This window comes from Struthio camelus, chromosome 8 (assembly GCF_040807025.1).
Source record: "Struthio camelus isolate bStrCam1 chromosome 8, bStrCam1.hap1, whole genome shotgun sequence".
NCBI lineage: Eukaryota > Metazoa > Chordata > Aves > Struthioniformes > Struthionidae > Struthio > Struthio camelus.
In genome coordinates, this window is record NC_090949.1 from 11,650,040 (window position 1) to 11,664,637 (window position 14,598).

Genomic DNA, 14,598 nt, shown 5'->3' on the forward strand with positions numbered 1-14,598 from the left:
GGCCCAACTCCGGGCCTGTCGCTCTGTGAGCAGCTGGAGGAGAGCCTGCGGGCGGGGGGCGGGGGGGGGCGCAGAGCAAAGGCGAGGAGCAGCAGCCCGGCCTTCCAGGCGTCGCTCCCTGCCGCTGAGGGAGGCCGCCCAGCGCTGCCTTCCCTGCAGACCTGCCCTGCCAGGGGCCAGCCCAGAGCCACGGCTGCGGCCTCAGGGCTGAGGAAAGCTCCACAGACCTCTGGGGAGGTGCCACAGCCACCTCGGCCTGCTCCTGACTTGGCGCTGGGCCGTCCTGCTGCCTGGCCTCCTTGCGGCCCCACCAGCAGCCACCCACCCAGCCCATCCTTCCCTGCCTCCCAGAGGGGCCGTCAGAAAAGCGCGGGCTGCTCAGACACCGCAAAGGCGCGCAACTCTGTCTGCAGTGCTGCCCTGCCTCGGGCTCCTGTTGGCCCCCTCCTCCACTCCTTTGCCCGCTTTGCGTGAGGAGGCTGATGTTAAACAGGACCGGTCCCAGGACAGACACCCCCCCCCCGCCCCCCCCCGGCCTTGCAGCCTCTTTGGGGAAAGCAGCGTCAAAAGCCTTGCTAAAGTCGAGGCAAACGACATCCCCTGCTCTCCCCTCGTCCACAGATCCAGTCATTTTAGCACAGAAGGCAATCAGGCTGGTCAGGCAGGACTTACCGTGGCAAACCCATGCTGACTGTTCCCTTCTTCTGACCGTTCCCTTCTGCTGACTGCGGCCACCTTCTCCTTTGTGTGCCCAGAAAGGTGTTCCCCGGCGACTCGCTGCGTGAGTGAGCGCGGCGAGCGCTGAAGCCAAGGAGGCACAGACTACCTCAGCCTGGGCTGTGTCTGCTGCCACGGAGCACCCACCCTCTTCAGTCAGAGGCCACGGCTTTCTGGTCTGCTCTTTTACCGCGAGTGTAGTGGCAGGGGCGCTTGTTCCCTTGACATCCCTTGCAAGTAGTCAACTCGAGGTGAGCTTTGGCTTTCCTAGCACCATCCCCACACGCCTGGGCAATGCCAACGGACAAGTCAGCCTTGCAGCCTGTCCTGTCCCTGCTTCAACCTCCTGTATACTGCCTTCTTTTCTGCACTGGAGACCTGTCACGGGTTCCCTGACATCGCTGGTCTCCGGATCCGTCTCCTTGTCTTCCCAAGCATTGCTTGGAAGATGCTGTGTTTAAAGACCTGCCAGCTCTCCTGAGCTCCTTTACCCTTCAGAGCTGACTCCCACGCAATGCCACCTACTTGTTTCCTGAATAAGCCAAAACCCACTCTCCCAAAGCCCAGGCTGTCTGCTACTTGCAGACACTTCCTCACTCCCTTCTGGGCCTCAAACTCCACTACGTCATGGTCACTACAGCCAAGGCTGCCACTGATTACCGCATCCCCAACCAGCTCTTTCTTGTTAGTGAACAGCAGGTGCAGCTGTGTGTCGCCCCACGTTGGCCCATCCAGGACCTGGACCAAGAGCTTAATCCTGACACACACACCCCCCCACCCCCCCCCAACCCCCCCAGAAATCCCAGTTACGTTGCCTGCCCACATCTTGCCCTTCCACCAAGTGCCAGGGAGCTGACGGTCCCCCATAAGAATGGGCGTCTGCTTTCCAGGGACTTCCTCGAGTTATTTAAGGTTGTCAAAAGTTGTTAAAGGCGACGCCCTTCACTTCTCGTCCTGATGAGGCGCTCAGGGCACTCACCTCGGCCACGACACAGGCTTAATTTCCAGGCAGCTGCACGGCCAAGCAGCTAGGAACAGACAAGGCCAAACACACCCAGCTTGCTGATGATCAAATTACTCACAGGCTTTAATTCTTATCTCAGCAGGCCACCAAAGCCAGCCTATTTCAGGATGCAATTGTCAAAAAAAAAAGTGGCAATGAAATCAATACAGAAGGGTTAACAAGAAAATGGAAGTGCAGTCAGCCAATATTAAAAAGAAAGACCACCAAAAAAAGATATCAGGAATTCAAACACGGAACACTGCCTAAGCTGCTGACAAAGCACAGAGAAACCAAAAACTCTGCGTAAAATTGAAGTCGTTATAACAGCTGGGTTGGTTAAGGCATCTTTCGCTTCTGCAGCCAGGTGCCTTCATGCCACTTCCATTTATCCCAACAGCCCTGCGGAGCGGAGAGAAAGAATGGGAGGTGTGATCAGCAGGCCTGGCACGCAGCAGTGCTTCCTCACAGCGATCCACAGCGGATTTCAGTAAAGCCGTCAACTATTCACTTTGTGTGAGTTCAGCTAGATTGAAAAGAGAATGGAAGACTCCAATTTCCCACAGTCCCCTGAACGGGAGCAGCTCAGTGACAGACACAGACCTGCACTTGTTCCAAAAAGGACCCTAAACCTGCCCCTCTGTGGACCTGTTGCTGCTGCTGCCAGCAGGTCTCCTGCATAAGTGTGCATAAGTATGCCTCCTGTGGCATAAGTTGCCTGCAAGACACACAGGTGGCCCGGGAGGGCGCGGGGACATAAAACCTGCAAGAAGATCAGGAGATTCTGCAAAACCGCTGAAGCAGCGGCGGGAGCCCTTCTCTTCAGCAGGACAGGGAATGGACACGCTCTTCTCCTTGCCTGGAAGTGGCCAGGCAGTCGCAGCACAAGTAACCCTGGCTTTAGGCCCCTGGGTCCTTGCCAAGGAGTCTTGCCAGCTCTGGTGTTGCAGGGGGTGGCTTCTGGGCAGACACTTCCCGTCATGGCCCGCAGCTTTACGGGGGGCTCCCACACCCTGGGGCGCTCACATTTTTTCCCCCAGACACACTTGCTAAGGGCTTTCCTCTCAGCTGCCACAGTACAAGGGCAACAAAACAACAGAGGAGCAGTGGCCGACTTGGAGATGACTTACTTCCTGGCTTGCAGTACGGATATTCTAGTGTCCCCTCCACACACTGTGCTCTGAATGGGGAAGATGCTGGGTCCTTCACATATCCTATTTTACATTCAAACTCAACAAAATCACCAGATTTCAAGTACAGCTTGTTTCTTGTGACCCATTTCAGCTCAATGTTGTTTCTGTTCATATCCTCTTCAGAAGCCGTACATGCCACTTGAAAACGGGAAGAATACGCTGTCAGTTCACAGAGATGCACCACCCGTAATTTGTTTCCCTAGAGCCTACAGAAGCCCGCTCCAATCCCAGATTCTTTGGGGGGCAAAATGCTTTCAGCTATTTGCTCTGGCCCTCTGTGGTTTCAAAGCCTAAGGGGAAAAAAGACCATGCCTAGGACACCAGGCAGAGCTATGGAGAGGCCTTTCTGCTCTGACGGTCACACAGGGTAAGATCCAACCACAGCTGAGGGGTGGGGGAAATCGCCAGGCAGCAATGAACTCGCCCCCGCTCCAGTTTCCCAGGACTGCCAGGCACTTAGGCCCATCCTCCCCTCTCACAGCCTGCTGACCACAGCCCTGCCCCCAGCTCCGGCGCACTCAGGAGCCCTGCACTGTGATGGAGACCCCCCTCACACAGGCTCACACTGGAGCCAAACTCTCCTCCTCCTCCTCCTCCCCCCAAATACCCCTCGAGGGGCAAAACGGCAGGCACTAGAGGGGACTATGCCGGCGAACGTCAAGAGGACTTTCCTCCTGAGCAAAGGAAGAACCCGCTGCTGTTCCCCCCCATCAACCTCGCAGTCCTAGCACGAGTGCTGCTTCACAAGAGGCACTGCAAGGGCCCTCAGAGTCTGAGAAAAAGACAACAGGAGAAGTCACACCGGTTTCCGCCACAGCGCACACGCTTCAACCTACCTAAGCAAACCGGGGGATTTGTCCACTGCCCCTCAGCACATGTAATATACCGAGATCCTTCCAGGACGTAGAGACTTGGGCACTTGTATTCCACAGTTGAACCTGGTGCATACTCTTGCAGCGGGAAGGAAAGAAGGTCTCCGTTTTCAATAGCTGGAGGTGGGCCACATTTTTCACCTCTCCCTGGAAGGAAATTTCCAAGTACAGAGAAAGCCGTCAGCCTTTAACTGCAACAAGACGCCTGGCCACAAATACCTCCGGGCAGCACGCTGGTAGTGCTCTGAGAGACCAGGAGGAAAGCAGAGAGAAAACTGTCACCTTGACACCAAATACCTAACGCATGAAAAAGAGCAAAAGCGAGCGTCTCCTTTCTCCACTGCTGGCGCTCACAACTTCCAGTTCATCTGTCCATTTGGCATCGATGAAGTGTTTGCAGCTTCCAGCAGGGCTTTCTCCAGGACTACGCAATGGTGAAGCGTGTTTGGCACAGCTCTTTCTGCAGAAGAACCTGGCGCCTCCCCCCCCCCCTTCCTCTACTGCCCGAGCGGCGAGGGAAGGGAGAGAAACAACACAGGAAGCGGGGTGTAGATGGAAACCCAGAGGAAAGAGGGGTTACTGAAACACCGACTAGAGGAACAGACTGCACCACCAAAGTTTTACCACTAAGAAGCAGAGAAAGGGAAGTACTTCCTTCTGCAGCAAGCTGTACAACTGGGAAACTTCTGGCCACAGGACGTCGTCGAGGCAGCAGGTTCAGAGAGGTGTTAGCGAAAACCAGGCACAACAGCTCCACAGAGATCCGGAACAGATTAGGCAGGGCCAAACCCTCCAACATCCCTCAACCAATCAGTTGTGGAGGCTGGGAGAGCACAACAGGAATGGACCTCAGCAAGCAGCCAGGCTCACGGGCTCTCCCTAAGCAGCACTCCCACGTTCCTCTGCTCGACACAGAAGCCTAGGCCAAGAGTCTGCTGCTCTGACCAAGCACTTCCTAAACCCTTCTCTCTCTTTGGAAATGTTGGCACTTTTCCTGTCATGGCCCCGTGATCATGGAAAGCCCTTGCTGCGTGCTCCTTTCTGTCCACGACAGAGCTCCAGATTCCTCGTGTGCTCCCCTTTGCCACAAGAGTTTATCTCCACTCTAGCTAGCTCGTGGGTGGGACATGGCACTGCAGGGAAGGCAAAAGGCTGAAGGACAGCCTGCTCTTCTGAGTCCTTTCAGCAGAGAAAGGCTCTTATCCCAGGGACGAACCCCCTGCACCATGTGTCATGTGCCCTAGCAGGAACACGCTGGCTACAGATTCCTAACAGTCAGACACTTCCATCTCCATACAGGACCCTGGCTGCAGTGCGGTCTTCAACACCCTGGACTCGCTCAGCCGTCACCAGTTGCACGCTGTCCTTTGCGGATGCCTGAGAAGACTACGTGCACGCATTTGAGGAGGGCAACTTGCTTGCATTTCTGTACATTTCTGGCTCTGATCGGAACTACAACCAAGGTGACCGCTGCACTGTGCAGCTCTCATCACTAATCGGATAGCCCTCGGCCTCTGCGGGTGCTTATGGCCACGGGCAACTCCAGACATGCAAGCATGAATCCATCACGCCTGCTGTTTTAATCACTTTCAAAAGTTAGGCGTTTTTGCTTCACAGACGTTTTAACCCACTCAAACAGCACACTGCTGCAAAGTCTGGCCTTCCAGTGGACCTTGCACTGGGAAAAATTCAGAGAGGACTCAGAACCGTCAGCACCACGAAAGACGCTCTTTACACTTGGCACCACATTCAGGAACCACAGTATGGAGCCTGGCCTTAATTCATCTGCCCTTTCTGCACCTCTTTCAGCTCCCAGCGGGGTGCTCTTTCAGTGTAACGCTGCCCCATTGGTCCAGCTGCTGCAACTTTCCGTAGGTCTGAGGAAAACTCCTGGGAGTATCCAATGCGTTTGGAAAGGCCTGGGCACCAGACTGACCGAGCCAGTTTCAGCACGGTATCTCAGCATGGTAGTAGCTCACACATGAAATCCTGCTGTCACTTGACTTCACTTGGTGGCCCTCAGTAGAGCAGTGTATCTCTGCATCGTCTGTACAGTTCGCTCCTCTGGATGTCAACTAGCAGGGAAGCTGTGGGCCTTGTCCTCAAAGACAGACAGCAATACTTCTTACTCTCTGCTTGTTTCTGAGTGTGCCAGGGGCGATGCATTTCTGCACGGTAAGGAGACTGAGACTTGGAGCAATCCATGCCATTGAGCCAGCCTCATGACAGCATCACCGACAAGGTTTTTGGCCCAAAACAGAGACATTTGCCAGGTCAGACCCAGGAGACGGGATTACAATCTAGTAACAAGAACAGGAGAATTGTCATAGGCTTGGGAAAAGAGAGAGAGAAACTACCTCTGCATGTCGGCAGCTGTGTCCAGGTCCCGTTCTGACAGGCTACAGTGGAATCCCCAGTCATCTGAAAACCTTGCCAGCATCGGTACTGAGCTCTCTCCTCAGGCAAATACCTTGACTTTTTCACCCCTTGCACTTTACCACCAGCAATTTCTGGAGGAGGTTCACATGTCATATCTGAAAGAGGCAAAAGCACATGTGCAGTCATTGAGCTGTTCCCATATGCAACCTGCAGTTAGAGGAATCAACCTTGTTACTCCCCAACCCCTGTCGTTTCCGCCCAGAACTGCTGTTGACTTCCCAATAGAGTTTCTTCTTTTTTTTTCCCCTAGCCATGATCCTTATTGGTAAAACAGTGTGAAACAAATGCAGGGAACGTGAATTAAGCCTGAAACAAGTCCTAGGAAGCTCGGCCCAGAGAGCAGTGGAAACAGCAATTTCCACAGCCACTGCTGCCGATGTTGCAACACGCATAATACCACTGTCGCCGGGGATTTCAACCACCCAGTAGCCGCAGGATAGTGCACGCAGCTAACGTAGAATCAACCAGCTATTTCTTGTGGCACACACAAGACTACCTCAGGGTCTAAAACAGGAAGACTCCAAGGAGAAACATCCTGAAATGGAGGCAGTGAAAACGTGAGTATTTGCAGGACTGTTTTTGCTGGCTGTAAAGCAGAGGATCTGAGCAGCATCCTCGGCTGCACTAGGACAACGGACCTACAGTCCAGGAAGAGTTAGGAAATGCACAGCTTCCCCTGTAAACCTCCACTTGTGCTACACAAAGGACGCCTGAAGCAGAAGTGCAGCAGATGAAGAACACGAAAGCAAATGCCAGCTTTCCTGACTGCCTGTCTGCCTAGCACATATCCTCCCATGGCACCCTGCCGGTGCACGGGCACCTCAGCAAGGCTTTCCCCCACGGGCCTCAAGCAGCAAGGCCACAGCAGCTACAGCTCTGATGTCTCGTGCACTCCCGCAGATTTGATCTGTCCTCCTTAGAGGGGAGGGGAAAGGACTTTCAGTGTAAGGTACTGCTGCCACATGCAAAGTCTTTCTGCCCTGTACTGTCAGTACGCTGCGACTCCTGCTGGCACCAGGGCTGCAGCACTCCTGCTGCAGGGAGAGCTGGCACCAGTGGGTCACAGCTCCAGGAGTTCACAATGGAGAGAGCGAGGAGGGGTGATGAAGGCAGCAGAACGCTCTTTCTGGGACTCTCATGACGCGGCAAGCTCAGTAAGAGCTACTAGAAAAAAACTAGTGTTTCTGTAACTACACTTTAAGGCACAACAAGCCAGGCCAGCCTTCTTGTGAGTCCATGTCCTTCCCCAGGCGATGCTGGCATTCCTGAAAATCGTGGAGATGGCAGCAGAGCCGACGCTCTGCTGAATGGCAGCGCTCTGGAGCATCAGCAGTGCTGGAGGAGCTTGTCAGTCTGCACTGCTCACAGACAGGCAAGTGTGGTTGGCTCCATGGAGGCGTGGGAAAGCCAAGCAACCCTTGCTCACCCTGCAGCCACAGATTTGGACAGGGGATAGGAGCACAGCACAATTCCTGTCCACAGGAATGCTCTTCTCATTTCATAGCCCCTAGGACATCTACATGATTTAGATCTCTGCTGGGATCTTTATCAGTCAGAGTGGAGCTTTGGAGAAGAACAGCCATTTCTGTCCCCTACTATGTCTGCCATGTCTGTGGGGACAGCTGTCCCCAACAGCTTGAGCAGAACAGCAGAGCCCTTATGCATTGTTCTACTGAAATCCTAAACAATGGCACCCTCTGGGGAAATATAGTATCATGTAGGAGGGTGCCAAATGGGCAAAATTTAGGCCCACTTTCTTCAAGTAGATTTTTTTGTTGTTGTTGATTAGGAAGTCCACAGCGATGCTAGATACAATCTGGCTAAGCCAAATTCAAGTGCTGTGCGAGAGAGCAACAGCAAGTACAAAGTTGTAGTACACAAAGAAAACATCAGTAAAAAAGATAAAGTCATTAAACTATTTAGGTAAAAATACAGTCCCCTCTATGCTAACAGGCAAGATGAAAGCATGACCTCCTACCTCTGCAAGTTGGTGCTTGTGACCATTGTCCGTTTGTACAAGTGACATAATTTACACCCATAATCTGAAAATTGCTTTCACATTCATATTGCACTCTGGCACCAGGCAGGTATCTCTCCTGTTCACTGCTGGCAATAGAAGCCCTGGGAATTTCAGGTGGGGCTCCGCAGCTAACATCTGAAAAGACAGGTGCATTTAAGACTAGGAGCACAGCAGTATCTTTGTCACAGAATACTGCACTCAGGAACACCATTATTCCTCATGAGCAACAACTGTCTGCATAATTCAGGATACTACAATCTTTAATCTGCAGCGTTTCATCAGACAAAATTCTTTTTCCTTGTAGTGACTGAAAGGAGAAAAGGAACTGCAGAGACTGGCCGAATTAATGGACTGGTGCTATATTGCATGGTGTGTCAAAGGGCGGGAGAGTGAGGTGGTTTGTTTACTATGTGAAGTTACCTGTAAAAATTGATCATGCCTGAGTCATGCCTTTTTGTGTCTCAGAGCAGTACTACAGTTGCACACTGTGCATGACACAGTCTTTACATGACCCCATATCATCTTTCCCCAGCCTCATTCATTGCATGGGAAGGACAGAGTATTCCTTCTATCCTCATCATTCAGAGTAGAGTTTTCCTCCACTTTTGCTTGCACACATACGGCAATGGAAAGAGGAGGCATGAAACTGAAATATTTCTTTGTAAAGAGTGCTGCTTGAAGCTGCACAGGTTTTTGCATTAAGAGAAGCAATCCCACAGGGAGAGGTTTCTCCACAGAAAGTTACCAGTCCTGCCCAAGACAGTTTGTTATTGCTGTTGATCCTAAGCATGCTTTTTACTCTGCAACTAATAAATGTTAGGTAGCTTTCCAGTTATAAAGTCTTCATAAAATACATTTTAGGAAGAAATTATGTCTGAAACAATCTTCTGAATACAGGTGGCCTGTATTCAACTCATTAACTTCAGGCATCTGCATCTCAGCTAAGTATGACAGATTCCTTTCATAATCACTGGAGAGAATAAGTACTGCAGAACATACTCTTCTCCTCAAATACAGATATCTAAAACTAGTCAGATGAACTGAACTTCAGAAATGTCAAATTTCCTCCATTAATTTAAGAATTAAAGTGGTAGAGAGAGATTCTCACATTATGCACCTCAAATTTTGGTGACTTCTCACAAGATTTACATCTGCTGATGGTAAGGTGCGTGGAGGGAATCAATTACCAATTGATAAACAGTTTCTGATAATACAGACAGATGCAGTTTATGTACATCAACAACTGCAAACTAAACCAGAAGGTATCTGAGAAATCAAAATCATTCAAGTATGGTGTATATTTACCAGAGATACATGAAGGAAAAGTCATGTGCCCATTAACACACTTCCTGACAGAACTGCTTGTGAGTTTATATCCTGTTATGCACACAAATTCCAGCTTCTGACCGCTTTGAATCAAAAACGTGTGTCTTCGACCATGGGAGAGAAGTAGTTTTCTGGCTTCCAGCTGCTGTTTTGTAATGGTACATGGTGCTACAGGAAACAAGAAAAATTTAAAATGATGCGGCATGAATCTTTGGTAGCTTTTAGCTCATATAGCACCTCCTGAGCAATTTTAAAAAGGAAATACACAGATCACTAACACACTTGATCTCTATCACAATAAACGCAGAATGTTTAGTATGAGACAGATAATCAATGATATGGCACAGCTTAAAAGCATATTCTTGTTCAAATGCATAAAAGATAACTTTACAGACTGTGAACATCAGTGATGATCTCAAGATGCACTAATTTCAAGAAACCACAATCATCGAGATAATTAACTGATTATATCAGTGAGAGTAAATATGAGGTTATCCCTTTTGTATCTCCATTACGCAGGATTAAAAATGAACTTTATAGGACTCTAAGGGTTTTAAGGAGTTAAATGGAGTAAGACAGCAAAGCACCTTACCACACAGTGCTACTCCCACATATGAGAGACAGCTAGGAAACTACAAGAAGGGATGTCTTAGTACGCTGAGTGAAAGAGGCTGACACCATTGCTGGTACCTGTATCCTGTTGTGAAAGGTTTTGGAAGTACAGACAAATTGTTTATTTGCTTTGTAGCCTTTCAGAGCTCCAAAGTTCTCACAGTAAAAACAGTGATTGAGTGTAACTGGTCTGGGGATACTAAAGTGCAGGATCCAGAAGTTCAGAAGTACTGAATCCAGAGATTAATTTTGGTCTTCTGCAGACATAGCAATTAACCAAGAAATGTAAATCTAAGGCTGAAACTTCTACTTTAAGAACAATTAGAATTGTCTAGTGGTAAAAAGTCAACCAGCAATAAAAGCCATCCTTACCCAAGCACTGCGGTGGTCCAGGTGTCCAGATTTTTTCATGGCATGTCACCCATTCTGAGCCTGATAACGTGTACCCAGGGTTGCACATGTACTGCACTCTGTCATTTTCCTCATATCCTGATTTATTCCCACTAGCAATTTCTCCAAAATCAATGACAGGTGGGTCTTCACATGCTGTTCTGGCAGAAGCTGTGCACAGATTCTTGTTATTTAACTATACTCTTATTTTCCTTGTATCCTGATTTATCCCCGCTACCAATTTCTTCAAAATCAATGACAAGTGGGTGCTTGCATGCTGCTCCTGCAAAAATTCTGCACAAACTCTTGTTATTTGGTTGATACAGAACAGTGTTGAGAGCTGCAAATAATGGCACTACACAAGAGTTTAATAATATTCGGATGACCTATATCCCTGCATCTGGGAATACTGTATTAAAAACCAATGGTATTTCCTTGAGCCAGGAAATAGTCTTCTTTTATGTTATTTTTGCACCTTTTGCATTGAAAAGATTTACTAAACCAAAAATATTCACATTAAATGTGTTAATAAACTTTTGAATTTCTCAAAAAGGTATAGGGAAGATTTTAGTTTTCCATCACTATACTAAAATAATAAGTTCCACATGTAGTGTCACTATTCTTAATTTTCTGTAATACCTTGAACAAGCCACTTTGTCACAGATTGCTAAAATGAAGTCCACAATTTTTAAATCAAACAAGTTGGATCACTGTTTGAAAGTAAGTGTTATATACCAGAAAGCACTTTTGAACGTGGGGGGAGGTGAGGGCAGAGCAATTTTGAGATGATGAATAGATTTAAACAGATAGATTACAGAGTTTAAAACAAGTTATTTTAACCTATATACAGTGAAGACCTGTTTAAGGCAACATTAAATTATTTTATATCATACAAGTGATTTAAATAAAAACAAAGTTAATTTTTGTAGAGCTGTATAATATCTTAAAACCTAATGAGGAGCTCGCATTTTTGTTAGCATGTATTCAGAACAATAATAGGTAAAAAGGAGTACAGATCAATTTACATATACTCATGTATTTGGAGAACATTATGCCTTGTAATCAGTTAGGTTCATTATCAAGTACCATTAAGTTCAGGCAGAAGGCAAAGAAAGAAACTCATACGAGAAAAAAGAAAGCAAATACTCTTAAACCTGTTGTTTTTAATTATATCTCTTTTTTTCTGAACTTCTGAAAGGAATTCTATTACAAGTGATACAGTTTGACTAATTTTTTGCAATCCATTTTTCTTAACTGTCACCTGCCACAACAGTTATAAGCATGGATTTCCATTTAGTAAATTACCTTTAGGTGTAGTACAACACATCCACAGCAGAAACACTGTCGTGAGGCTCACCAGTGCCATTCCCAAGCTTTAGAAATAAAACAGATCCTCTGCAGCAAAATTTCTATTTTCTGTACTCTAAATTACCTTTACTTGTATTCACTCCAAAAGCTCTTTGAGGCTGCCCTTGCAAAGGCTATGTACTCAGAGTTCAGCAATTTCTGCCCCTTGTTTTCTTGCAACACAGTAGTCTCTACGTACAGATAGATTACGCAATGGTTGCAAAAATGCTTCAGTTTTTTTTTCCCCACAAAATTCTTCAGATTGAACTTGACATAGGAGCATTAATTAGCCCATAAACAGACACTTCTGGTGCATTTGTAAACCACAATATAGTGCGCTTAGCTTTTCAAGTGTTACATATAAAATTTTGTTATGGGGAAAAAAAACATCTTATATGTGGAGCCAATAACACATTTCCTAGCCTCTCTCCCTGGTGTTATGCTCACCCTTCCGCTGCTCCTCTGGTTGACAGCACCAGTGTTTCTCAAGGAGACAGGCGAGACAGGAGGGGAACGTCACAGTGAGCCGTTGGTGCCCCAAGGTCTTTGCTGGGAGGTCAGTGCTGTGGCAGGGGCCCCTCCCTCCTGAGTTTTGGGGTCTGCTTATGCATACTTTTATGAATTTTCTTAACAAAGTTCACTTACATGCTTGTTCCCTTTACTGGATCCCAGTTATTCAGTTTCTTTGTTCTCTTTTGTACCTCTAAAATTGGTTTTACCTGGACGAGGCCACGTTGCACTCCTGCTGTGAGCACTGCTTGACCACTGTGATTTGCTTTTATAGTCTTGGACCTCTGCTATAGTCCTTATGTCTGCACTTTGCCACACCAAATTTTATTCTGGAGTCATAGATAGTTCAATAACTGCCTGTTACCAGTATGAAGCACAAATTTAGGCAATCACTAGGGTGATTGCTAAACAACTGCTATTACAGCTAAACAAGCTAAAATCAGCTCAAGCCAAGAAAAGATGAGGCAAGCCTAAAGACCCTGCACCATCAAATCAGTACAGAGTTTGTGTGCTTTTACTAGTAATGGCAAAAGTCAAGTTTATGGGGCTACATCAGCAGAACCAATTTGGCAGCACTGAGCTCCACCCTCATGCAATAATACTACACTCAAGACTACTTTTTATTAAGTTTCATACATAACCTTCTTTCTTATGACTTTCTCATTTCTTCTTCTGAAGCACTTGCTGCTAGGAGCTATTGTAAGACACAAGATCAACTAGCATAGCAATCCACTTTGAGGTGTTTTCTCCTCCCCCCCAAAATGCATGGCATTGCTTCTGTTTACTGAATGATGACATCTATCTAAGAAACTACAGGTACCGTTATTACTATATGCACTGACTGAATATCATTATCATTGATGTTCCATTTCATAAAGAACTCTGAAATGTTTTTACAGAAATGCTTTTTTAAAATGCAGGTTAACAAATGTCCAATATTAGTGTCCATATTAATCAATTTTTAAAGCAACAATGGAATGTTCCTTAGAGAAACCCGGCAATCTAAACACATGAATAATATTTCTAAAAGCATGTAGCACTTATTTGTATTTTAAGTTCTTACATACTTGTCTAACATGACTGTAAGCACTAACTATTATTTATGGAGTCCAGAGAGGCTAAAAAAAACTAAAAAAAAACCCCACATCCTACAAATGGTATATAACAAAGCATGCTGGATTCCACTCTAGGTCCATCTATCTGCCTACCACCTCCTCCTCACCTTCCAAGTCTCCTGTACTTCAGAAAGACTGGTCTCTCACAGAGGAATTTGTTCTATTTTTAGCATAGCACTAAGAGGAACAAAACAGGTGAACTAAAAGATGAGCACCTACATTATCTGAGAACATTCCCACGTCACTATATGGGAAAAGGTCACTAAATTTTGGCATTATTTGTAACTCAGTAACTGAAAAACACTGAGTTATCCTTTCTAAAATAGCAATTGTTGATGAGGCAACAGTTTCTAAGTAGTCAGCTCCAAAACACTTGCGTAATTTCTGTTTCCCATGAACCTTAGATTTCTTCATTTGTTTCTTTGTTTGCATAGAAAAAGACAAAGTCTTCTTCCTCTTCAAGATCATGTTCCTTACATCTTCCTGACAAAATAGAGGTGCTTTTTAAAAGATCTGATCTCCACACAAAGGTAGAAGAGGACTATACTCAGTGCATACAATCACTTTGGCATGGCCTTAATATAGGAGGATGCTCAGCAAGGCCAGCCTTCTGTACTAGTGCCACGGGCTGATACCTACCTGAAAGCACGCAAAGCACTGCTCAGAGAAGTGAGAGCTTGACTACCTCCGCCCAGCTTTGACGAGATTAACCTGTTCTGTGTGCAAAGGCCCGGCCAGCAGCCAGCACCTCACACATCAGGAGTGACTGACCTCTTCCCCTGGGTTCGTGGTGTTGGTTTAACGCAGACCACAGAAGCAGGGGCCTTGACTTCTGTGTGTTGTGTGTGTGTGTGTGCGTGACAGACTAGAAAGCTTACAATAGGAATTGCTATTCTCCTGCTCTACCCAACTTCCTTAGTAAATACATTTTAGATTATATGTCACTGAATGGTGCAGCACTGTTCTGGCACCCACTCTACCCAAAATTCCCCTGAGATGACTAGCTTCACACTTTGTGATATGAGATATTTTATTCAAGGCTCACGATACCTGACTG

At 47.2% G+C, this 14,598-nt stretch overlaps 1 protein-coding gene across 2 annotated transcripts; it reads right to left on the bottom strand.

Annotated features, from left to right (window-relative positions):
• Positions 1–1,776: 1,776 nt before the first annotated feature.
• On the bottom strand, positions 1,777–12,103 carry LOC104140793 (complement factor H-related protein 2-like). 2 transcript variants are annotated; one of them, XM_068952103.1, is made up of 8 exons: positions 11,875–12,103; positions 10,552–10,740; positions 9,547–9,735; positions 8,200–8,376; positions 6,140–6,316; positions 3,747–3,929; positions 2,848–3,048; positions 1,777–2,243 (listed from the first exon to the last, which is right to left on the bottom strand). In XM_068952103.1, exons 1-8 carry the CDS (start codon positions 11,933–11,935, stop codon positions 2,221–2,223), a joined length of 1,200 nt encoding a protein of 399 aa, XP_068808204.1. In that variant the 5' UTR covers positions 11,936–12,103; the 3' UTR covers positions 1,777–2,220. The 2 variants fall into 2 exon arrangements, with proteins under 2 accessions (XP_068808204.1, XP_068808205.1); XM_068952104.1 differs by having other exon boundaries at positions 1,777–2,119; positions 11,875–12,075.
• Between the last annotated feature and the right edge of the window lie 2,495 nt (positions 12,104–14,598).